Source organism: Geotrypetes seraphini, chromosome 2, assembly GCF_902459505.1.
Source record: "Geotrypetes seraphini chromosome 2, aGeoSer1.1, whole genome shotgun sequence".
NCBI lineage: Eukaryota > Metazoa > Chordata > Amphibia > Gymnophiona > Dermophiidae > Geotrypetes > Geotrypetes seraphini.
This window is the reverse complement of record NC_047085.1, coordinates 463,361,258-463,387,810: the sequence shown is the minus strand read 5'-3', so window position 1 is coordinate 463,387,810 and position 26,553 is coordinate 463,361,258. Positions and strand designations below refer to the sequence as shown.

The following is a 26,553-nucleotide window of genomic DNA, read 5'->3' as shown; positions in this document are numbered from 1 at the left end:
CTGGAAACATCTAAAGACCGTTAACATGATTTCTCTTATGAATTTTTCCCATGATAAGATAATTGTAAAGAGGGAAATGGGGTGGGTTTTTCAATTTTGATTATCACATACTAAATTAATATTTAAAGAATATACAATAAAATTGATTTATGTATTATTGGTTGGGAAGGAGGGTGGGACAGGGGATTATTATATTAATGTTAAACTTGATATTAATATATGAGTTAGTCAAGTGTGTATTTAAGTTTCTATTGAGTTTATCTGTAACACTTGTTGTAACATAAAAAAATGAATAAAGATTTAAAAAAAAAAGAAAAAAAAAAAAAAAAAAGAATGATGTGAGGTAAATGTTGGCTGCACAGGATCAACACACTACAGTGGAGCAAATCACCATCCAAACAAACCAGGGGGTTTCCAGATGTGTGTCCAAAATAACTGTGTACCAAACCCTGTTGCGAATTGGGCTCCAGACTGCAAACATGCTCACGAGGGTTCATCGCAAAAAACAGCTGCATTTTGCACAGGAGTACAGACATTGGACTTGCACTAATTGGCATAGGATTGCCTTCTCGATGAGTCACATTTTGAGCTCCATCGAATGGATGGACTTTGCATGTTAGGCGTGAAACCACCAAGAACACCCAACACCCACTGTTGGACGTACTCAAGCTGGTGGCAACAGTGTTATGGTCTGGGTCCCTTGATACAAAGGCACTCTCAACCAATATGGGTATCTCTCCATCCATCGATCAAGAACACACATACATGTTACAGTCTTCTCTATGGCCGATGGGATCTTTCAACAGGACAATGCGACATGTCATACCATCAGAATTGTTTGCGAGTGGTTCACAGAGCACGACCATGATTTCCAGCTACTTGCCTAACCTCCGAATTCTCCAGACCATAACCCAATTAAGCACATTTGGGACCACCTTGATCAACATGTTTGCCAATTGGATTCACCACCATGTACCTATCAGCATGACTCCTGATACTTCTAGCAAACATCCAGCATTTGACTGCCATTCGTGCTGCCAGAGGTGGTAATTCTAAATAATGTGACTCGACCAGATTTATGTTTATTAAAAGGCTTAATATACCACCATAATCACAGAGTGTTAAAAGTGGCTTGCAATAATAATCCAACACAAGAATGTTGTCATCCTAAAGGTGAAAAAGTAGCAGCAATTTTATTGGAAACAGATATGGACAACAGATGACAGAATTCAGAGGAAGGGGATGGGAAGAAGACAGGAGAATAAAACTGCCTTACAACAGACTTTAGAACTCTCTATTATTAATTTATCTGATAAACCTCTCTCAGAGGTAGAATAAAGTCTTATAAAAGGATCTGAAATTTGTGCCTATTAGAAGTTATAACTTAGTCTTTTTTCTCGGCATAGCGGATCTTAACACATCTGTATTGACTTCGCATATAGCTTTGAACTAATTTGAGTGGTGAAAGGATTTGCAATTTTTATAGGTGAGATGGAAACTAAATTTTGATCTAGATTTGAGCCACTGGGAAATTGGGAAGTTTATTAGAACCATTCCTCACTTGATAGGGGTTGCGGTGCTGTGGGAATGCTATTTTAAAGTGCATCATAGAGTATGTTTTACTACAACTCAATTAAATAAAATTTGGGGGGAGGGTGGTCTTGGATTCTCCACTATGTCTTAAATGTTGTAAGGTCTGCTCAGGTCATACGAGGTCCAACAATTAAGTTTGCGAACTCATACTAGAAAAAGTGCTACATACTTCATTGCTGAATATCATTATGGCCATCTTTGAAGTACTCCCCTTGGGAAGCTACGCACTGATGTCAGCACATAGTCCACCCTTCAAAGCAATTTTGAAACTCTTTTTTCTGGAATGCCCATCAGAGTTGTCGTCGTATTACCCTTGATGTCCTGAATGTCATTAAAATGTCTTCCGTTCAATATTTCCTTTATCTTCAGGTAAAGAAAAAAGTAATTGGGGGCTAGATCAGGTAAGTAGGGAGGGTGTTTCAATACAGTTATTTGTTTTCTAGCTACAAACTCCCTCACAGACAGTGTCATGTGAGCTGGTGCATTGTCACAATACAAGAGCCATGAGTTTTGGCAAAAAGTTCAGGTCCTTTTCATCTAACTTTTTCATGCACTCTGACGCTTTGTTTCAGGATCATATTGGTACACCCATGTTTTATCACCAGTGATAACATGGCACCAAAACATTGTCTTGCCTCTCCAAAAGGTCTTGGCAAACTTCAACTCTCCTTTGCTTTTATTTATCAGTGAGCTCCTTCGGGACCAATTTTACACATACCTTTTTCATGCCAAGATTTTCCGTTAAGATTTTCCTGTTTCTCCATTGATGTTTACTTGGGTTTGCTATGCTTCTCAGTCAGCCAACAATTTTGATGCACAAATCAACACATTTTGCAATGTTTTCATTAGTTCTGCGAGTTACTGGCTGACCTGAACTTTCATCATCAGTGACGCTGCTCTCAGAAAAACGTTTAATCCATTTGTACATTGCTATTTTCTTCATGGCATTATCCCCATACACTTGGATTAACAATCCCTGTTTTCACTTCCACTCTTGCCAAGTTTAACAAGAAATTTAATGTTTATTTGTTGCTCTAATTCAAGCTCTGACATTATTGCGACGACACACAAATCCATGCAATAATGAAAGCCACTCAGCAAGGCACTGCCATACGTCAACATGAACACAGCTGTGAGACACTGATATAGAAAAGTTATGAAAGCTTACCCAAGTTGTATGCTCCTACATAAGCACACAGAGGCAAGTTCGCAAACTTAATTGTCAGATCTCATATTATTGTTTATTCTTTTTGAGCATACTGGCATATACAACATTTTTGGTCAGTGACAGTATATTACTTAAATCGACTGCCAAGTGGCAATATAGTAGGAATTCTGTCACAGTTGGCGTTGGAAGTGCCTGGGTCATTTCATGGATTGCCCAAGGAAGAAATCATGCTGTGTCGTAAGGTATGTCTCCTAGCACGAACTGAATTTTACAGTGTTGGACTACTAATGACCCTCCCTCTTATTGGCACTGGAAGAATCAAGGGCTAGATTCACTAACTCACATATCAGTGTCTGATCCATGGCTGAGTCTTCCCGGGTGACCGATTCACTTCGCCTCCTCATGCAAATTAATGTAATCGGAGGCACACTCCACAACGCCTGCACGGATTGCTGCAGAGCAATCCAGATGCATGTGCAGACCATTTTCTTTGCCTGTAGATGGTCTGCACATGTGCTTGCTCTCCGCACAAGCAAGGAAGGTAGGCTACCTTTGTAGTAGTGATACTGGGCAGCTCTGGGGTAGCTCTGCAGGGAGGGGTGGGGGTACACAGAAAGCCCGGGTACATAACGACGTCTTTCTCCAGCAGGCGAGGGCAGCAACCTGATCACAGCAACACGCTTTGCAGCCATAGTGCAGCCCCGCTTTAAACCTGTGGGTTAAAAACACAGGCTCACAGAGAGCAGGGTTTTTGCACCAGGGAGACGTTATTTCAGGCGGAAAGGACATGAGAGACTGGTCCTCAGTAGTCGCTTCTTTTTTGATCGGTCAGCCCATTCGGTGTTCCTGAAAATGTTTAGTGAATCGCTGCCTTCCTACATTTGCATGCCACTCCTCCTCATTTGCTGTGCGGATTGGATTGGGTGCGGATCGGGTGGAAGGTTAGTGAATCGGGGATCGTAAACTGGTTGGGACACAATCAGTAAGGTTAGTGAATCCTGCCCCAAGTCTATACACTGGTCTCTTGGGAAGTATAAGCAATGGAGGGCTATCCTAAAAAGAGAAAACACTTTTTATTTATCTGGGAGGTTTATTTGAATTCACTAAGCCCACGGGGGCTGAAATTTAATATTGAACACTCTGATTATGATTTATTGACTTTCTTTTCTATTACTTGGATGATGCACTACTGGGGTGGGGGCAAATGGGGGACAGGGTTAAGATTTCCTCTAGGGTTCAACGCCCCTAGAGCTGAGCAGATGCTTAGGCACTGTTTTAGCACCATGTGGTGGTGTTCTTTGTGGATCCAAAGGAGTTCAGTTTTTGAGGCATTCAGTTGCAGTTTGTTTGTAGACATCCTGGTTTTAATTTCTAAGAGACAGTTATGAAGTTTTGCAACCTGTGCTTTTGGTTGAAAATTGTCTATCTGCAGGACACAATTTCAAAGACTAAGGCCTCCTTTTACGAAACTGCAATAGCAGTTTTTAGCGCCGGGAGCCGTGCTGAATGGCCCGCACAGCTCCCGACACTCATTGAGTTCCTATGAACATCGGGAGCAGCGCTAGAAACTGCTATTGCAGTTTTGTAAAAGAGGGGGGGGTAAGTATTTAAGAACCTATGGAGAGGAGGAGATATAAATTAACTTCTGTTCTTCTTAAAGCAAGAGTCCAAATTACCTGCAGCTTTTAATGATAACATTGATTTTACAGTTTTCTTGTAACTTATTAGTACAGTTATTCCATCCATACATTTTCTCTGGCACATTTAAGATATAACTTTTTTAAGCCAGTTTTTGGCAGATCTTTACTAAGGGCCTCTTTTACTAAATTGCGCTAGCGGTTTTAGTGCGGGGAGCCATGCTGAATGACCCGTGCTTCTCCCGACGATCATAAGAACTCTATGAATGTCGGGAGAAGTGCGGCTAGCGCGGTTTAGTAGAAGAGGAGGTAAGTTTTTATTGGAAGAAGTTTCTACTATTTTGTTTCCGTTTTACTTTTATTATGAACATTTTTGTTTCTAGCTTTTTGCTTATATAGGATTTTTTTTTTTTTTTTAATCAACTGCATGCAGATTGATTTCATTTAAGAAACATCTGCCGCCCCGCTCTCTGCCCTGTTTTTCTGCTCTCTGCCCTGAACTCCTGCTTTCAGCCCTGATCTCCTGCCCCGAATTCCTGCAGCCTCGACTTTCCCGCCTGCCCAAATCTCTTGCTGCCCTAACTCTCCCGCCTGCCCCGATCTCCTGCTGCCCCAACTCTCCCGCCTGCCCCAAACTCCTGCCCCTTTTGTCTGTACTTTTATTTACATATGTATTATTTTTATGTCAACCAAAACATAGACCGTGTCGGGTCATCCAAGTTGATCCAATAAATTTGTTTCTTCATTCCCCCTTTGGGCTGATGACATTGTGTTGGACTGTGCTATGTTGTGTTGTTTATTCCCTCTGTTTTTGCTTACAATATGAATAAAACCGCAGAAATAAAGAAGAGCGAGACTAATATCACTCTGCATAATATTTTTTTACAATTAGAAAACAGACAAAAAATATAAAGCAAATCAAATTTAAGTCCAATGAAATGGAAACATTTCACGGTTCTTTAATATGTTTACATTGGCAGAACAAAAGTCATCAGCCAAGATGCACCATCATGTAATATTAGAAGGGGTAAACATGGTGTTAATCTGTAACAGTGTATTGTCCACAATGATACCTAGATTTTATTCTTGGGTGTTGACTCCTAAAGAAGCTATAATTTTAGTTGCTCTTCCCAATGTGCATCACTTTGAACTTGTCTTCATTAAATTTAACCTGTCATTTGGATTCTCAGTCTTCCAGTCTCGTAAGATCCTATTGCAATTTCTCAGTCCACAAGCAATTTAGCAATTTGTGTTATCTGCAAATCTGATCATCTCACTTATTTTTTTCATTTCCAGATCATTTAGAAATATCTTTTTGTGCCAGGTCCAGAACTGGACCTAAGTAAATCCGTAACACTTTACCTCTTTAAATATTAAGCAAACAAGGTAGTCATCTAATGCAGCAGCTGAGTAGTAGGGTCCTGACAACCACTTTAACACAAAGCAATCAGAGCATACTTTTACCTGCAGGAGATAGCAAGGGATTCATCATGATTTTTCAAGTTATATTATTAAAATCTCAGGGGCAGGTGAAACTTAGGAGCCAGAACTTAATTGAGGAGGAAGGCATAAAGAAAAATCCACCTAGAGTGCCTAATGCCCTTGCACTGACTATATACAAAGCCCACATACTGGTGGGATACTGGGATGTGGCAGGTGTCTTCTAACTATAATTTATTCAAATCAGATATTACTGTTCAGAACATTGTTTACCTTCACAGCTCCAAGTGCTTTCAGAAGCTGGTTCAACCTTTTCTGTGACACAGACAGCAAGCAATCACGATTCATGGGGTAGGCCAAAATGTACTCTGTATACTGGAGTGCTAACTCAGGATTTGCTTCTACTGTATCTTGGATTCGCACTTGGCGCATAGAGTTTTTTTTATTCTAAAAAACAAAGTCAATGACATTGTGAAACTGCAAAATTTACTATTTTTTCAGTACAATCTAATTCAGTATATCAACAGATAGCTAATAAAAATTATTTTTAAAAAAACCCCAACAGATAGATGCACTATGCATTTTTGTCAGATACAACGAAAGAAGTGAAATTTGTTCTTACCTGATAGTTTCCTTTTGAATCCTGCTAACCAGCCTATTAATTTATATCCCCTTACCAACAGACAGGTAGAGAAAAACAAGGTATGTTCAGTACTGGTCTAGCAGAATTTTTTTTTTTTTTAAAAAGGAAATTATCAAGTATAAGTAAGATTCATCTTCATCATCCTGCTAGATTAGTCTGGACTAGTGGGATACACCAAAGTTTAATCCCTCTGGGTGGAAGAAAACGTTCCCTCAAAAATGGCCCTGCCAAAATTACTGTTCTCTCTGGCCCAAACATCAATCTAATGTGGCGATGACTAAGTTGCCAGACTACAAATATCTGGAGATACTCTTCTGCCTTCCACCCAAGAAGCTGCCTGAGCTCTTGTCCAATTAGAATGGATGCCATCTGGGACTTCTTTCTGCTTAAGAATGTATACCATTTCAACTGCCACCTTGATCCAAAACATCAAGAGGCTGATTGTCCCTTACACAGGCCACTAAACAAGTACAAGATGAGTGGATTTGTGAAATGAATTAGTGACTTTCAGATAACAAATTTTGCATAAACAGGATGTTTGCAGAGCAGCAATGATATCTAATCCTCCTTTAGAAGTTGGAAGAGAGAAATCACTTGATATGAAAAAGATACCACTTTTGGCAGAAAAGAAGGAACTATATGAATAGCAACCAAGACCATTAAAATTAAAAAAAAAACACCCACAGCTAGGGATCTCTACAGGAAAAGGGCCTGAAACTCTAAAATGCTCCAAGCTAAAGATACAGCAACTAGAAAAATGGTCTTAATCAACAGATATTTCAAGTAAGTCCAACAGAGAACCTCTAAGGAAGCCTGGCCAATTACAAAAAAAGAATACTGAAAAAGCTCTTCAGGCCAAACTAAAAACAGAAAAAACTTAACAGGTGCAGTGGCAAAAGCAGCTGTTCTGGAAACATAGAAAAATGAAGTCAAATAAAGACCATATGGCCTATCTTAATGGCTCCCACAAATTTTCGCAAGAATTCACAGGAGACATTAAGGAAGCCTCTCAGCACTGAGCAGCAGTGCCTAATCGCGTGCCTGATCGTGGTTCTCAGCGGCCGAAGACACTCACTGGAGCCTAACAGCGGGGCAGGATCTTGGAAAGTTTGCTCCTGCTCACTGCACCTCCACCTCCACCAGGGATCGGCAGTAGAGGTATGAGGTTAGGACAGGGAGGGCGGCAGGGTGCAGAGCCTTGCGGCGGCCTGCAATAATTTTGGAAGGGGGTGTACTGGCTCAAATATAAACTGGGACCCCTATTTTTGGGCCCAAAAATCCTATTTTATTTTCGAGTATATACGTTAATTTTTTTTTTTCCCCAGTTCTGGATTGTATGTCACTACCAAGAGGGTCCTTTCTGTTTTTTGACCTTCTAGTGCTGGGGTAGGCAGTTCTGGTCCTCAAGAGCCACAGGCAGGTCAGGTTTGCATGCTCTGCCTCCTTGAGATGCAAATCTATCTCATGCATATTTATTGTGGATATCCTGAAAACCTGCCTGTGGTTCTTGAGGACTGGAATTGACTACCCCTGTTCTAATGCAATAGGTTTTTTCTGGGTGTTTTAAAGCAGTGTTTCTCAACATGTAGTACATGTATCCTTGGGGGGTAGGCAAGCTGCTTGTTGGGGGTATGCAGCCTGGCAGCCAGTGGGGATTCCTCCCTGCCTGCTCGCAGGGATCCCTCCCTCCCTCCCTGCCAGTCCGATACACCAACCTCAATGCTGACCCTGTTACTTCGTTGGCTCCCTCCTCCCCCAGCAGCACTCTGTGAAGGGATGCGGGCAGCGACTAACACGTTGCGTAGCTGACCCGGAGGAGAGGAAGCATGCAGGAGGCAGAAAGAAAGAAATATTGGATGCACAGTCAGAAGGAAATGCAACAAGAGACTCATGAAATAACCAAAGGAAGGAAAAATAATTTTATTTTCAATTTAGTAATAAAAATTTGTCATTTTTGTGAATTTATATCTGCTGTCTATGTTTTGCTCTATATTTGTCTATTTTTCTATAGTTGTTACTGATTGCATATTTTTGTCATCTGCCTTGACCTCTTTGAAGAAAAAAAAAGAATATAAATGATAAGGAGAAATTAGGTTCTTACCTGCTAATTTACTTTCTTTTAGCTTCTCCAGACCAGTAGAGGTTAATCTTTACGAATGGGTATATATACAATCATGACCAGCAGGTGGAGACTGAAAACAAAACTGTGGGACAGTATATAATATACTCCCTTCTCTATTTACATCAGTCTGCCGAATAGCCAAGCAGAACTAAGAACTGGAAAACAGAAAGAAAACAATACTCCGAACAGGAGTAACAAATAACATACCCAAATGCTGTTGGAAAATGCAGAGGAGAAATACCAGAAGGAAAATGTCCCCACAGCTCGCCAGCTAAGCCAGCCGAGCCACAGCCGCTGTTCTTTAATTCTCCCCGGCCCTAGAAAAATACTAGAACCCGCAGCAAAAAACAAAAACTGCCCGCGAAACAGCCCCAAGCACAACAACAACAATAGACAGGGTGGGGACCTCTACTGGTCTGGAGAAGCTAAAAGAAAGTAAATTAGCAGGTAAGAACCTAATTTCTCCTTCTTTAGCACTCTCCAGACCAGTAGAGGTTAATCTTTACGAATGGGACGTACCAAAGCAGTCCCTCACACGGGCGGGACCCCCGAAGGGCCGACACCAGAACACACACACCGAACACCGCGTCCTGACGCGCCAGAACATCTACCCGAAAAAGTCTGACAAAGGAATACAAGGAAGACCAAACCGCAGCCGTACAAATGTCCACTGGAGGCACGAGCGACGACTCAGCCCAAGAAGCCGCCTGACCCCGAGTAGAATGAGCTTTGAGAAACTCCGGAACTGGCTGCTGCCCCAGAAGAGAAGCGGAAGCAAATGTCTCCTTGATCTAGCATGCAATAGTAGCCCTAGAAGCGCCAGCCCCCCTAAGAGGACCAGTCAGAAGGACAAAGAGATGATTTTATTTCCTGATCTCCTGGGTCCGGTGCACATAAGAGCGAAGGACCCGACCAACATCCAACATGCTCAGCTGACTTTGCTCAGAAGAGCCCTCCCAACTACCCAAGACCGGGAGGACCACAGATTGATTGACATGAAAAGGAAAAACTACTATTGACAGAAAAGGAAGGAACAGGCCTCAAGACAACCTGCTCCCTAGAAAACTCCAAGAAGGGAGCCCTACAAGAGAAAGCATGTAGCTCAGAAACACGCCTAGCGGAAGAAATGTCCACCAAAAAGACCGTCTTCAGAGGAAGGTCCTTCAAAGAGCAGCCGCCCAACGGTTCGAAGGGCGGGTGCATCAGAATAGAGAGAAACAGACTGAGATTCCAAGAGGGAATAGAGGACCGCACGGGAGGCCTGAGCACCTTGGCCGCCCGCAAAAAGCGAATCACATCAGGAATGGCTGTCAAACGCTGACCCGTCACAAACCCCCGAAAGGCTGACAAGGCCACAAGCTGAACCCGGAGAGAAGCAGAAGCCAGGCCTCTATCCATGCCCTCTTGCAAGAACTCTAAGAAGTTAGGCACAGAAACGCGAAGAGAGACCACTCCCCGCACCTGGCACCACCCCTCAAAGAAGTGCCAAATCCACACAGAAGCCTGAGAGGTAGAAAGCCTCCAGGACCCCAAGAGTGTAGAAATCACCCTATCTGAATACCCCTTCTTACCAAGGCGATCCCTTTCAAAAGCCAAGCCGTAAGACAGAAGGGAGACGGGTCAAACATGGGAATGGGACCCTGCGTCAGAAGGTCGTCCAAGGGAGGCAGAGGAAGAGGATCCACCACCAGAGTGTCACCAGATCTGCGTATCACGGATGTCGAGGCCAATCTGGAGCCACCAGAACCCCCAGACCCGGATGGCGAACAATGCGGACAAGAACTCTGCCCATTAATGGCCACGGAGGGAACCTGCACAACAGCCCCTCTGTTGGCCATGGTTGAACCAGAGCATCCAGACCCTCGGCCAGTCCATCCCTGCGACGACTGAAGAAGCGGAACACCTTGGCCTTGCCACTCGAGGCCGACAGGTCCATCAGGGACTGACCCCAAGCCGGCATTATCAACTGAAGAGCCACAGGGCTGAGACACCACTCTCTGTGATCTAAGATGTGACTGAGGAAGTTCGCCTGAACAACCTCTACCCCGGCCATGTGAGAGGCCGAGAGGTCCAGAAGGCGTGACTCCGCCCCAAAGCATGAGCCGAGCCGCCTCCTCCGCCACCTGAGCGCTCTTGGTGCCTCAACGATTGACATAAGCCACCGCCGTGGCATTGTCAGACCGGACTCTGACCGACTTGCCCCTCAAGCGGGAGTAGAAGGCTAATAGCGCCAGAAGGACGGCTCTGGTCTCCAACATGTTGATTGACCAGGATGCCTCCTCCATAGACCAGGTGCCCCTAGACACTGAGCCCCCCCCAACCGAGGAGATTGGCATCCGAGAGAAGCACCATCCACTGCGATAGGTCCAGACTCATCCTCTGGACCAGATGAGAGGTCTGGAGCCACCAAAGAAGACTGCAGCGCGTCAAGCCTCACAGAGGGACAGGGACCTCCAAACTTAGCCACTGGGGTGACCATCTACGGAGCCGAGCATACTGAAGAGACATGTGGACATGTCTCCAGATACTGAGCGGGGACCAACCGACTCTTGGAAAGGTTGACCACCCAGCCCAGCGACCGGAGAAACTCAACCACCCGAGCCGTAACTCGGGCGCTCTCCTGCAACGACTTCGCCCGAAACAACCAGTCATCCCAGAAGGGGTGCACCAGAATGCCCTCTGACTGCAATGCCACCGTGACGACCACCATCAACTTGGCGAACGTCCGGGGAGTCGTGGCCAGGCCCAAGGGAAGCACCCAGAACTGAAAGTGCAGACCCAATATCGCCAAGCAAAGAAAGAGCTGAGGAGCGGCCCGAATGGAAACAGGCAAGTAGGCCTCCGCCAGAGCGAGAGAAGTCAGGAACTCCCCCGGCTGAACCGCCAGAAGGACAGACTGCAGTGTGTCCATGCGAATAAAAGGGAATTCTGAGAGTCCTGTTGACCTCAAATTAAACCAAGGATGGGCCGAAAGGTCCCCTCCCTTTAGGGCCCCATAAAGGAAATGGCGTACCAGCCGATACCGCACTCCTGAGGGGACACTGAACAACTGCTTAGAGATCTAGCAAGCGCTGAAGGGTCTGGCGAAAGGCTAGCGTCTCCCATGCCACCTGACATGGAAAGGCTAGATATGATCCGGCAGAAAGCGGATAAAATTCAAGTACATAACCGTCCCGCACCACCACCAGGACCCACTGATCGGACGTGATCTTGGCCCACTTTGGAAACAAGTTGCGAAGCCGGGCACCCCCGGGAACCAAAGGGGGCGCCGGCAAAGAGACATCGCGCAGGACGGGCAGCAGGGGAACCGGTGGGGAAACTCCCAGCCCCCCGACGGGCCCCCTGAAAATGACTGCATGCGCTAAGCCAACCGACCCCAGGGAAAAAACGGAAGCCTGGAAAGAAGCAGTCCCATGCACCAGGCGAAACTTGCGAAATTCCCTCAGACGCCCCCGGGCAATGCCAACCCGAGAAGCCGGGCGGGCACGGTCCTCAGGCAGACGGGGCACCTCCGGGTCCGTCAGAGTCTGAACCACCGGATCTAAGTCCTCTCTAAACAAAAAACAACCCCCGAAAGGGAAATTTTGGGAAGTTCAGTTTTGGACGCGGCAACCGCCGACCAAGCGCAAAGCCACAAGGTACAGCGTGCGGCCACCAAAAGACCCAGACTTAGCAACACCAAGTCACAAAGAACAACCGAGAGGAATGAGGCAGTCATCTCAAACTTCACCACCTCCAGATCCACTAAGGACCAGTCATCAGACTCACGATCCAGGACATGCTCAGACCACCGAAACACGGTGCGAGCCACCAGCCCCACACAAATAGCTGCCGGGACCCCCAAGGCAGAGACATCAAAATTATACTTAAGAAGTGTCTCTAACGTACGCTCCTCAGAGACCCTAAGAGCAGATCCGTCCATAACAGGCACGGTATGCCGCTTAGGAAGTGCCGAGACAACCGCGTCCCCCATTGGCGTAATTAAGGTAGCCCTATCCCCCTCCGGGATGGGATACCCATGAGCCAAGGCGCACACCAAACGAAACGGCGCCCGAAGGCCACTGCGCCAACACAAAATCCCGAAAATCCTGATGCACAGGAAAAGAGCGGGAAACAGGACAGACCCCCTGAAGCAGAGGGGCCCCCATACGCGGGGTCTCCGGTGGCGCAACTTCAAAAATGCAGCACCAAGGAGACCTGCTACATCAGGTCTAAAAGCTCATCCCTCTGAATAAAAAGCGCACCACGGACGCATCTGCTCTGGAAGACGGGAAAACCGCCGCCCCGCTGCCAGCGGGCGTCCCCTCTAGAGGATCCTGGAAGCCCGCCAAAGCAGCCAGGTCCTCAACCATGCCAACACGCTCCTCCGACCACCAATTCGCAATCCAAGCCCCCCCGCGGGCGCTTGGATGAGGGAGGAGGAAGAGGGGACGCCAAACGAAAAGAGGGAGGCAAACCATAGGGGGCGCGGAGGGAAAACCACACCCGAAACCCCCCAGGTGCACGTGGGACCCCCAATTGTCTGCACAAAGAAAGAAATTAAATTGGGGACAAAAACTCCCTGCCCCAGCAGGGGTCCCTGCTGAAACCTGCCCCTGTGTTTGCAATACAGGGGGAAGGTCACCTGAGGCTGCAGACAAAATGGAGGGGCCAGACAGAGAAAATGGCGAAGTTCCCGCCAAAAATGCTCCCTCCATGGCCTGTAGCGGCTGAGAAGGCTGAACAGTCCCAGCCGCTAAAACAGGCAAGTCGGCATCAGCTGTCAAAAAATCAGCTGAGAGGGAATCCTTCGGCGAATCCCTCCGTGGGCGGTTGGGGAAGACCAGGCTTCCCCACTGCTCCCAGCCGACTCGCGAGGCACCATCGGCGGGGAGCTCTGGGCGCCTGCAGCCGCTGCCGACGGAGCTCCACCACCTCACCGACCCAAACCGCCGAGTTCAGGCCGGCCGCGAGTGCCTCGCGGCTGGACCTAATTGTGTCCCACTCCCCCGGAGAAGGGCACAATTGCTCCATACGCGACCTAGCTAGAAAAAAGTGCCGGTTAGATGAAAAAATACAGTAAAATACAGTTTTCTTAAAGGGAAACAACCCTCCAGACCAGCACTACCTCAGGATTTTTTTTTTTTTTTTTTTTACAGAACAGACTCCACAGGCTCTCGAAGCAATATGCCTTGCTTGATTTAGGGGGCAAGGCTTACTGCTGAGGCTCCTCTAAAAAAATGTGGGGAGGTGGAGGAAGTGGGGGGAGGGACCCCGCTCGAGACCCGCCGGGTTTGACACCCCCGAGGTCGGACGGACCCCCAAACAGGGCCCGCCCAAGCTCCGTCCGGCCAAAAACAGGGACTATAAACCCCCTAAACAAATTCCAACAGCCCTACCAAGGGAGATGGGTACAGATCACTCAACACCTGCTGGAGACTGAAAGAAGACTGATGTAAATAGAGAAGGGAGTATATTATATACTGTCCCACAGTTTTGTTTTCAGTCTCCACCTGCTGGTCATGATTGGATATATACCCATTCGTAAAGATTAACCTCTACTGGTCTGGAGAGTGCTAAAGAAACAAGATTTCTTCAGGGTCATACCTTTTTTTGTGGCAGTCCTTCAGTAAGCCAATCTGTTATCAGCTCTAGTATATGTCCAACTTGTCCCCAGCGACATAAACAATCTATCAGTGTTGAGTACTTGTCTTCATAATCACTTTTCTCCAGATTTCTCAACTTAGAGAGCACACCACAACTGAAAACAAAAATTTTACATGGAAGAAATCAGATTTGGTGCCTTATTTTATTGAAATCAGTAATTTTTCTCAGAGGACCAATTAATAAGATTAGCATCCAATATATCATTGACGTAGATTCTAGACAAGTGGGTAGTGTCCCTATGGCCACGTGCCATCTGCAGAAGGAATCCAGTTTGGATTTTTCTCTGTGTCTCCTCTGTACTTCACCGAGCTCCTTAGCTCCACTTACAAAGCACCAAGAGCCACCAAACCAACATGAAGTAGACATACCCAGAACAATCAAGGTCAGAAATAATTGTTCTGCTCAAAGGAGAATATCAGCTGCAAACAGCTGTCAAAAACCTCAAGGGAACACAGGAACTACTCCTGCAGAAAAGAGGAACATATATACAGTATACTCCCCCACTCCCAAGGGCTGACTGGCATCCAAGTTACAACTTGGAGACGCATGAAACAAACTGAAACAGAAGTCAGGCGTAGAAAGAACATGGCAGGAGTCTAGAATGTCTCGCCTATTTACTGGAAAAGAGCTTACCAGGTAAGTACATAATATCTTTTTCAAGTGCAATAGGTGAAACTTTCTAGACAGGTTGGATGTACAAAAACAGTCTCCAAAAAGCTAGGGCGGGCTTACTGCGCTGACTTTCAAGACTGAGGACCCAAAGACAGAGTCCTGTCTTGCTGCCACATCCACTCTGTAAAACTGAACCATGTTGATGCCGTACAAATCTCCTCAGGGGAGACAGTGCTAGCCTCGATCCACAAAAAACACACAATGCTTGAGCACCTGAATAAATTAATGTAAACTGTTCTGAGCTCCCTTGGGAGAATGTTATAGAAAATGGAATAAATAAATCTAGAAGAATGCACCTTGATGGAAACAAAGGACTGTTTCCCAGAAAGAATGTAGGCTGATGAAATGGCTTCACGGATCCATCTGGAAATCATGCCCTTAGAAGGAGGAGAGCCCCGCTTGACAGAATGAGTCAGCACAAACTCATTGTGACCTCCAACTAGCGAAGAAGCCCTTCGTGCATATCAAGGTTCCTCAAAATAAGATCCTATGTCGTCTTTGAACCAGCAGGCTAAAAAGCAGGCAAATGCACTTCCTGATTAACACGGAAAACCGAAACCACTTTCGGCAGGCAGGAAGGAACTGTGTAGAAGGAAATCCCATCTTTGAGATTCAGAGAAACGGTTCACTGCAAGAAAGAGTCTGGAATCCAGAGACATGCCTTGCTGATGGAACAGCGACCAGAAACATCATCGGGAGCTCAAGTCCAATAAGGAAACATCCTGAAAGGGCTCAAATGGAGGCTTGGACAGACTAGACAGCACCAGGATTAGGTCCTACGAAAGGAACGGCAGATTAATCGGTGGTCTAATGTCTGAAGTTGGCAGTTGAAGAGAAGGGCACAGATAGGAGACACTTACCACCCCTGTGAGCAGAGCTCACAGGGGTGGGAGTGGGGATCATAGGGGGAGATAAGTGAAGAGAGATAGTGAAGGGCAGCTGAGTGAGTGCATTTGTAGGTCAGTAAGAGGAGTTTGAAATGTATTCAGAAATGGATGGGAAGCCAATGAAGTGATTTTAGGAGAGGAGTAATGTGAATAAAGTGGCTCTCCTGGAATATGAGTCATGCAGCCAAATTCTGGACAGATTGGAGGGGAGTGAGATGGCTAAGTGGAAATTCTGAGAGAAACGAGTTGAGTAGTCTAAGTATGAGGTGATGAGGGCATGGATAAGTGTTTTAGTAGCGTGCTGAGAAAGGAAGGGTCGGATTTTGGTAATATTATAAAGAAAAAAGTGGCAGGTTTTAGCAATATGTTGTATCTGGGTGGTGAAGGGGAGAGAGGAGTCAAAGATGACCCTGAGATTACGAGCAGACAAACCAGGAAGGATGATATTGTTGTTGACGGAGAACGAGGGAAGTGGAGAGGTGGGAAGATGAGCAACAATGTTTTAGCCATATTCAATTTTAGATAGCGTTGAAACATCCAGGTGGCAATGTCAGACAGGCAGGCTGAAACTCTGGTATGGGTTTTAGTAGAGATATTGGTGCAGAGAAGTAGATCTGGGAGTCATCAGCCTAAGGTGATACTGGAAGCCGTGGGAGAAGATCAGCGCTCCAAGTGAGCATGTGTAGATTGAGAAAAGGAGTGGTCTTAGGACAGAGCCTTGAGGTACACCAATCGATAGTGGGAAGGCTGTGGAAGAGGAACCACCATTGTATACACTGAAGGTACAATGGGAGAAATAGAAGGAAAAAAAAACCCCCCAGGAGAGAGCAGAACCCTGGAATCCCAACAAGGACATCATATCAAGGAGTAGGCGGTGATCAACAGTATCAAAGGTGGCAGACAGATCGAGAAAGATGAGGATAGAGTAGAGGCCTTTGCATCTGGTGGTATTGCGAGTTGGGCTGTAGGAATAAAGTGGACCATAAGAGTAGGGTGGGAGAACCAGGATTGGGGTTGATATCTCCAGCGGAAAAGCAAGAGAAGGAGGAAGGTACAGGTGAAGGAGCACATGCCACTACGAAGTGAGTGACGTGCACGCAAGGAGAGAGGGGATGACCAAATGAGAGGGAGAAAGTGTAGGATCTTTACAGCGTAGAAGAGGGTAGAGGATAAGAGGAAGGGAGAGGCAGTGGGTTTAAAGAGTTCAGTGTTCAGTGGCTTAGGGAGCAGGGAAAGATTGGGGATGGTTAATATCAGCAGGAAGGGAAGTAAGGAAGTCATAACAATTGAAGGGAAAGGGAAAATGAGAAAAAGCTTGTTTGTCGACCAGTCTAGAGAGCAGAGGGACACGCGCAACAAACTGTGACCTGTTTGTGGATCTGTGTTGCAGCCTGCCTCAGCTCTCTTACAGTAGCTGGATCAGAGAATCAATACCTCATGCTAGGAATGCCTTTGCAATGAACTTCGGGCTTCTAGTCAGACCCTAAGCTTGTCTGCACCTCCACCCCTGCGGACCGACGGATGCGCACCAGGATGGGAGGAGGTGAGAAGATGCAGCCGACACCCTGTGAGACACCGCTGAGCCTTCTAAGGGCACCTAACAGCCTGCGCTTGATCCTTGCTTAACAGCAGGTAAGACAACTTCAGGGACAGCCCTGAGTTCTAAAGAAAACTAAGCAGGCTGGCTAACAGGTACCCACTGGGATTGGCCTGTCAGTTATAGATATAAGTCTGTGGGATCCTTTTACTAAGGTGTGCTAGTGTTTTTAGAACATGCAGGATATTACTGCTCAATGCTGGCGTTAGTGTCTAGCACGCACGGCAATGTAGCATGCGCTAATGCCTTAACGCAGCTTCGTAAAAGTAGCCCTGTTTGTTCTCAATGCAGGCAAGCAGAAAAAAATGCTCCGAGAACAAGAATCCCAATAAAAAAAGGAATAAAAACACTGAATAAAATAATAAAATGTGGAGAACAGCATGAACACACTTTTGCAGGCACGTATGAGGAGCTAAGGAGCTCAGTGGAGACAAAGAAAAATGCAAATTGGATTCCTTCTGCAGATGGCATGCAATAGGGACACAACCCACTTGTCTAGAATGTCTCACCTATTGCACTGTAAAATACAGTTATAAATCTGAATTGAGAGGCAAATGTAATGCAATGATGGCCTTTGGTGAACAACTACTTAGTAAAAAATACAGAACAAAAAAAATTAAGAGCAAAGAATAAAGCTAGGATAATATAAGAAATTATAGAAGCAGTAAGAAATAGAAAGCTAAGGCATTTGAAAGTGACACAGAGTACAGCAAAGGGTGAGGTAAAGAAGAAAGTGAAGAACCTCTCTAAACAGGAGATCTAATTACATAGTACAGTAAAACCTTGGATTGCAAGTAACTTGGTTTGCAAGACAAGCAAAACATTTGATTATATTTTAACTTGATATTCAAGCAATGTCTTGCAATACAAGTACATATGGTATACACACTAGAGAGCTGCACGGGAACGGGGACGACGGGCATCCCACGGGTTCCCCCTTCGGGTCACGGGGATCCCGTGGGGACGCCCCCTAGGGATGCGGGGATCCCGTGGGGATGCCTCCGAAGGTCACGGGGTTCCTGCGGGGCTGGATGTACTAAGTCGCGCGGCTTTTCTCCCTACCTGCTCTGCTTGCAGCACAGAGCCGAACGGAAGTCTTCCCGATGTCAGCGCTGACGTCGGAGGGGAGGGAGGGCTTAAACAAAGCCCTCCCTCACTCAGACGTCAGCGCTGACGTCGGGAAGACTTCCGTTCGGCTCTGTGCTGCAGGCAGGGTAGGTAAGGAGGAGTAGCCTCGCGGCTCGAGTGGCTACCAAGGGAGGGGGGCGGTCCGCCCCGCCCCGGGTGCAGCACAGCCCCTTACTTTTGTGGCGCTTCCTCGACAGACCGACAACAGCCCTGGTCCGATAAACCTCCCTGCCCTTAACCGCGAATCTAAATTACCTTCTTACAGCAGCTGTAAGAAGGAAATTTAGATTTGCGGTTAAGGGCAGGGAGGTTTGTCAGACCGGGGCTGTTGTTGGCCGGTTGGTCGGGGAAGCGCCACAAAAGTAAGGGGACCTGGCCGGCTGTGCTGCATCCGGGGCGGGAGAGAAGGAGGGGGGGGGAGGACGCTGAAAGCACTGGGGAAGACAAAGGGGTGGAGAAGGACGCTGAAAGGCCATGGGGAAGACGGGGGGGAGGACGCTGAAAGCACTGGGGAAGACAAAGGGGTGGAGAAGAACGCTGAAAGGCCATGGGGAAGACGGGGGGGGAGGACACTGAAAGCACATGGGGAAGACAAAGGGGTGGAGAAGGATGCCGAAAGGCCATGGGGAAGACAGAGGGGGGAGAAGGACACTGAAAGGACATGGGGAAGACAGAGGGGGGAGAAGGACGCTGACAGGACATGAGGAAGATGGGGGGGGAGAAGGACACTGAAAGGAAATGGGGAAGAGAGAGTGGGGAGAAGACGCTGGCAGGGAAGAAGACAGAGATGCCAGATTATGGGGGGAGCGGAGGGAAGAAGATGGGTGCCAGACCAATTTGGAAGGGGGGAGAAAGGGAGAGGCACAGTAACAGAGCAAATGGAAGAAGCAGAAGAAAGAGAGACAGTGGATGGAAGGAACTGAATGAGAACATGAGGAAAGCAGAAACCAGGCAACAAAGGTAGGAAAAGAATTCTATTTCTTTTTTTTTTTTACTGCAGGATAAAGTAGTATATTAGTTGTGTTGATAAAAATTTATAAACAAAAGAGGCTCTGGTAGAAACCCGTTTACAAAGTATGTATTCTTCCCAATTAATATTTCCAAATTAATAAAGTCTTTTTGCTTATTTGTAAATGGGTTTCTACCAGAGCCTTTAATTCAGTAGCATAATTAAATGAAATAACTATTTCTGAAGTTTATAGGGACGGGCGGGGACAGAGGGGATTCCTCATGGGGACGGGTGGGATTCCTCTCCCCGCGCAACTCTCTATTACACACATCACAACTGAGCCAATGGTTCCTCTCTCTCTGACACTACAGGAGTGTAGTGACTGTTCTAAACAAGCAAAATCTTGCAATACGAGTACATACAGTATACACACACGTCACATCATCACAACAGAGCTCATAGTTCTTCTCTCTCTGACATTGCAAGAATGTAGTGACTGTTCTAAATGAGCGAGGTCTTGCATAAGTACGTATATGTATTTTGTATTAAAGTTTTTGGGTTGTGGAACGAATCGTCTGAGTTTCCATTACTTCCTATGGGGAAATTCACTTTGATATACGAGTGCTTTGGATTACAAGCATGCTTCCGGAACGAATTATGCTCGCAAACCAAGGTTTTACTGTATATGCAATAGTTCTTTTGCAATTAGACCACTGCAATTATTTATATGTAGGGAAAAGGGAATGCAATTTGATATACTGCCTTTCTGTGGATACAATCAAAGCAGTTTACATATTATATACAGGTATTTATTTTGTACCTAGGACAACAAAGGGTTAGTGACTTGCCTAGAATCACAAGGAGCTGCAGTAGGAATTGAACCCATTTTCCCTGGTTCTCAAACCACTGCACTAACCTTTAGGGTACTCCTTTATATGTAGGTCTGCCATTAGGTGACTCAGAATTAAACTGTGTGTTTTAATGCCAGTCGCAGCCTTAGATGCTATATTAAACCTATAATACACTAACACTATCTACCAGTTAGAATAAGGTCTCAGATACATTAACATTTTAAATGCTTACAGCAGACAAAATATACATATTATACTGAAAGAAAAACAAGGCTTGTGGGGAACCACAAAAATGTGAAAATGGTTTAAGGACTTTAAGATACTTAGGGCCTCTTCTATCAAACTTCACTAGCAGTTTGTAGCGCAGTGAGCAGCGTGGGCCATTCAGCGCGGCTCTCCGCTAAAAACTGTTAGCACAGTTTTTTAAATAATTCTTTATTCATTTTAAAACTTTCATCAAGTGTACAAAAATTGCAACACAATAACATAGATTTAACCACTTGTACATCTTATCATTATAACTTATAGTTATAAATATAACCCTCCCTCTCCCATCCTGAAATCCTTTTAGTAATTTTTATTTTTCATATAATAGAAACCCTCCCCCCACCCCACCCTTATCTTACATATTAAATATAGAAATATTAGGAAAATGGCATCAATCATGACAAAAGGACGTTAATGGTTCCCAAATTTTAATGAAGTTTTTATAATTTCCATTTTGCACCGCTATTGATCTTTCCATTCTGTATATGTGTATATGTATATAGTGTTAGCACAGTTTGATAGAAGAGGTCCTTAGTGAATCCATTATTTTTATTACTCATTTTTTCATAACTAGTTAAAATTCCAATATTTTCATTAGCATTTTAATCAAGCATTTACTATATGTTATGCCTATCTTTATATAATGCCTAAAGCAATAAGATGCCATAGAGATCAATAGAAGACACTTTTTATGAGCATATGTAGAGTATGTCCATAAAAAGTATCTTCCATTGATATGTAAACATTGATCTGTAATTGTTGATCTATTGATATGTAATCAACATTGATCTGTGATATTAAATCTGTAATGTTGCAAGAAAGGTAAGTGATTTTGAAACTGGTATAAATACTCAAAATGGCCATTAATCTGACTGCAAGATTCATGTAAATTTCTTTTCTGTTTGATAAATAGTCTTAACTGTCAAAATATAGAAATGGACTCCAGCAAGAATACTGTGAAACAGACAAAGTTTGATCCTCAACAACTTCTGCTCTTTGAGCTGATGGAAGTTGGAGGTGATGTGGGGACATACTGTTCACAGCTTCCAGGATAGGAATCTGTCAATATTCAATGACAAGACACATTTCTGGCTACGAGTACATCTGTACAGGGGATTTAGGAATGGAGCACAGGGAAGAGAGGTCTTACTGAGACAGCTAGGCATGAACAGAATAGATAAAGTGGGTGAAAAAAAATCCCTGGTTAGCTGTATATGCTGAAACTATTGTAGTCCATGCAAGATCTGACTAAACTATACGTTCAAAACAGAACAAAACTTAGAAGGGGGGAAAATTGATACCTGAATGTAGGAACAGCAGATGCAGGCATAAAAGATGCAAGGACAATTAATGGAACAATGCAACGATCTTCCTACAATTAGAAAAAAAAAAAAAAAAAGGTGTGAATGAATTGATTCAACTCATTTTGATTGAGTTAACCAGTTACGAGCCCAAGAACAAAATACACTTGTGACATTAAACTATAACACAAAGGGACATTGTAATAGTTCAATAATCCACTAATGTGGACCCAGAATACTGTGTTATATGGTTTGATTTCTGTTTTTAAAACAGAAAAATTAAGCTGTAGAAACACATAATGGAAACAAAATTAGCAACTTTTACAATAATACTTAACACTTTATTTTTCACTGAGAAAATGTTAACTTGCAAAAAACAGAAATGCATAATGCAGTTGTTACCTGTACTCCGAGGACAGCAAGATAGGAATGCTTATATATAGGTAACTAACCCAGAGAAATTATCTAAGACCTAGATTTTTAATGTTATAAAGCTGTAAAATTTAAAAGATTTTAACCTTTGATAAGCTATGTAATACCTATATTTTAATACTGAGGACTTTGTAGAGAAGGACGGACCTGGGAGGCTTTAAGAGATCAGGACTTAGGGACATTTGGAGTATTGAGATAGGACAGATAATTTCTCCATCTCAATGGCAAAAATTTTGGTCCTGGAGAATACATACTACAAGATCAGCATCTATGAGTCAAACGTGGTTATTTTTTTTACATAGAGTTTTATGGACCCCTACGAGATTACAAAAATTAGATAGTAGTAGATCTAATAGATGCTGGCATTGTAAGATAGAAGTGGGGACATTGGACCATTTACTATTCTTTTGTCCCTGCATTATTTCCTTTTGGAAATTAATTTGGCCCCAAATTAATAATTTATTAGAAAATCATGTTGGACTATCATATGATACAATATTATTTGGAACAGCAATGAGAACACAGAGTCCGATTTCAGCTAACAATAATAAACTTTTATTAATTTTAACAGGGGTCGCCATACAGCAAATTACTCAAAACTGGAAAGATTACACTAAACTAAATTACACTTTTTGGTGGAATTCAATTTGTCATATATATAAAATGGAAAAAGCAATGGCATTACAACAAGGTTATATAAAAAAATTTAATAAAATATGGGGACCATTGACAAATTATTCTATTGATCAAATATCATAACACATGTATAAAACATATAGAGGGGGAAGGGAGGGAAAACTATTGTAATATTAATATGATATAAAATTCTGATAAAGGGTTTCTTTAATTTACATTGTAAGAACATTTATTAATAATTTCAAGTGTTTTTTCATAATTGAATGTAATACATGTATTTCACTTGATGTAAGAATTTAAAAAGAATAAAAAATATTTTAAAAAAAAAGAAAAAAAAAAAGAGTCATTCCAGAATTATCTCCTTCAGAAGCCTCCTCCATCAGAACTATTCCCATTTCTAAGGAGGAGGTCACCTGCCCAATATGGGAGGACTATTCCTCCCTGAAAAACAAGAGGACTACAGGGGACTCAATCCTTTCCAAAAGGGAAATTTTTTCCTGTTCTAAGGAAAGATCTTCCCTTCTTCATTCTTATCATTCCAGTGCAAGCACAGCCCTGAAATTGAGCTAGAAGCCCTTGCTATTTGTACTAACCCCTAAGACAGTGGTCTCAAACTCGCGGCCCGCCAGGTACTATTTTGAGGCCCTCGGTATGTTTATCATAATCACAAAAGAAAAATAAAACAGTTTCTTGATCATATTTTTCTTTAGCTATAAATGACAATATTATTATTAAGACTTAGTCAAAAGGAAAGATTTATAAACTAAGAGTTTTTCCTCATGCAAAATTGTCATTTCTTTAATAAGACATTAACTATTTTTTCCTGAGGCCCTCTAAGTACCTACAAATCCAAAATGTGGCCCTGCAAAGGGTTTGAGTTTGAGACCACTGCCCTAAGAGAACAGCTAAAAGGATTGGTTGCAAAGGTTAGGACTGCAAACCAGGCGTGGATGTTATTTAAAAATAACGTCGTGGAAGCCCAGACCAGATGTATTCCACGTTCAGCAGCATAATGCGTTAACCTCTGCCCTTTGGTGCCCAGGAATAATGATAACTGTACAAATATTTCCAGTCACATATTGTTTATTAAAGTTTAACAGAAATCTTGATTCAAAAGGTATTTTTACAATGGAGCCATATATAGTCAGGCATGACAAAGTGCATATTCCCTGAATAATATGAACTTGGTGAACACATGCAACTATGTTGACTTATATACTTTCGCAGTGACCAGTATGACATCACTCCTCATCAATCAATCAGCCAACAGAGGCTGGCCTTAGGTTTGAACAAAGAAATTCCTTTTAATATAGTTACCAAGCTCAAAGAAGTTTTACAAATTATATTTTTGTGAAGACTTTTTCTCTCAGTAATTCTTTAAAAGTTTAAAGCAAACCAGCCCTTTGTGTCTGGGGAACTCTTGCTTTGGAAAAACTGACAGTTTCAAGTTTCACTGACACACACACAAGAAAGAAAAGAAAACCCAATTCCTATGCTGGAGGTCAAACTAGCTGACCTTTGTCTACTCTGGGCCTCTAGAGGGTTTCCATGGTAACCATTCCTTCAACTATTCTAACGAGCTCCATATGTTGCACTTAGGCCCTCTTAAAGTTTTTTGAATCTTATAAATGTAAAAAGTTTGAAATTAAGTACAAATCATTTCATCATACATATTCTCACACATTCTAACACACATAGGGATCCCTTCACTCACACACAACACGTTATATTTGAATAATTATTGTTAGGGTACATATTATAACCTATCTGCATTCAAAAATGTGAAACCTTATATTTTCCCTCCAACTACCACAGGCCAGACTGAGAGGTCTGGCTTTAATTAAGTCATGAAGTCAAGGCAGAAAACTGCAGTAGAAAGAGAGACAGAAAGAAACATGGAGGCAGTTTAACACCTCCAAGTATACCTAATTTTCCTTATGGTCTTGCTTTATCTAATAATTCACATAAATACTGAATTCCCATTTTCCTATGCTATACATTGGTTTCCTGATCTTTTATTAATTATCCTGACTTTTCAAAGTTTTTAAATGTATCTGTTTGCATGTAAGACCCTCTGATCAGGACTTAGAAAGGTCTCTGCAACACCCTGCTATTTCTTCTGCACTATTTGCGCCATCCAGGCCTTCTACAATGTATCAGCAAAGGTGGAAAGAAGAGGAAACGAGAGCAGGAGTGGTTAAAAGGTGAAGTGAAAGAGGCTATTAGAGCCAAGAAAACATCCTTTAAAGAATGGAAAAAAGATCCGAATGAAGAAAATAAGAAGAAACACAAGCACTGGCAAGTTAGATGCAAAGCATTGATAGCTAAGAAAGAATATGAAGAGAAACTTGCAAAAGAGGCAAAAACTCATAGCTATTTTTTTAGGTACATCAGAAGCAGAAAACCTGTGAGGGAATCTGTGGGACTGTTGGATGATCGAGTAGCAAAAGGAGCGCTCAGGGAGGATAAGGCCATAGCGGAAAGACTGAATGAATCCTTTGCTTCAGTCTTTACGGAAGAAGATGTAGTAAGAGATCTACCTGAACCAGAAATGGTTTCAAAAGTGATGATGTGGAGAAACTAAAAATCTTGGTGAATCTGGAAGATGTACTGAGCCAAATTGACAAGTTAAAAAGTGATAAATTGCCAGGACCGGATGGTATACATCCCAGGATACTAAAAGAACTCAAACATGAAATTGCTGACCTGCTGTTAGTGATCTGTAATCTGTCGCTAAAATCATCTGTAGTACCTGAAGATTGGAGGGTGGCCAATGTTTTTACACTGATTTTTAAAAAGGGCTCCAGGGGAGATCTGAGAAATTACAGACTGGTAAGCCTCACTTCAGTGTCAAGCAAAATGGTAGAAATGATAAAAATTAAATTGTTGACAAACACGATTTAATGAGAACGAGTCAGCATGGGTTCAGCCAAGGGAGATCTTGCCTCACAAATTTTCTTGACTTCTTTGAAGGTGTGCATAAACATGTGGTTAAAGGTGAACCGATTGATATAGTGTACCTACATTTTCAGAAAGCTTTTGATAAAGTTCCTCACGAGAGGCTGCTGAGAAAATTAAAGTGCCATGGGATAGGTGGCAAAGCTCAGTTGTGGATTAGGAATTGGTTATCGGATAGAAAACAGAGAGTAAGGTTAAATAGTCATTTTTCGCAATGGAGGAGAATAAACAGTGGAGTGCCACTATTTAGCTTATTTATAAATGGTCTGGAAATTGGAATGACGAGTGAGGTGATTAAATTTGTAGATGACACTAAACTGTTCAAAGTTGTTAAAATGCATGCAGATTGTGAAAATTTTCAGGCGGAAATTGAAAGACTAGGCGTCCAAATGGCAGATGAAATTGAATGTGGACAAATGCAAAGTGATGCACATTGGGAATAACCTGAATCACAGTTACTGAATGCTAGGATCCACCTTGGGGATTAGCACCCAAAAAAAGGATCTGATGAAACCTTCTGCCCAATGTGTGGCGGCGGTCAAAAACGCAAATAGGATGCTAGGAATTATTAAAAAAGGGATGGTTAACAAGACTAAGAATGTTATAATGCCCCTGTATTGCTCCAT

At 43.6% G+C, this 26,553-nt stretch overlaps 1 protein-coding gene across 5 annotated transcripts in view; it reads right to left on the bottom strand.

Annotated features, from left to right (window-relative positions):
- The window catches only part of NCAPG2 (non-SMC condensin II complex subunit G2), a 180,663-nt gene that overhangs the window by 54,429 nt on the left and 99,681 nt on the right, over window positions 1–26,553 (bottom strand). For all 5 annotated transcript variants that reach the window (XM_033931595.1, XM_033931597.1, XM_033931598.1 and 2 more), the window contains 3 exons: window positions 21,902–21,972; window positions 14,190–14,343; window positions 6,112–6,285 (listed from right to left, as the gene is read on the bottom strand). In XM_033931595.1, coding sequence (XP_033787486.1) covers window positions 6,112–6,285; window positions 14,190–14,343; window positions 21,902–21,972 — 399 coding nt within the window. The remainder of the gene's footprint in view (window positions 1–6,111; window positions 6,286–14,189; window positions 14,344–21,901; window positions 21,973–26,553) is intronic.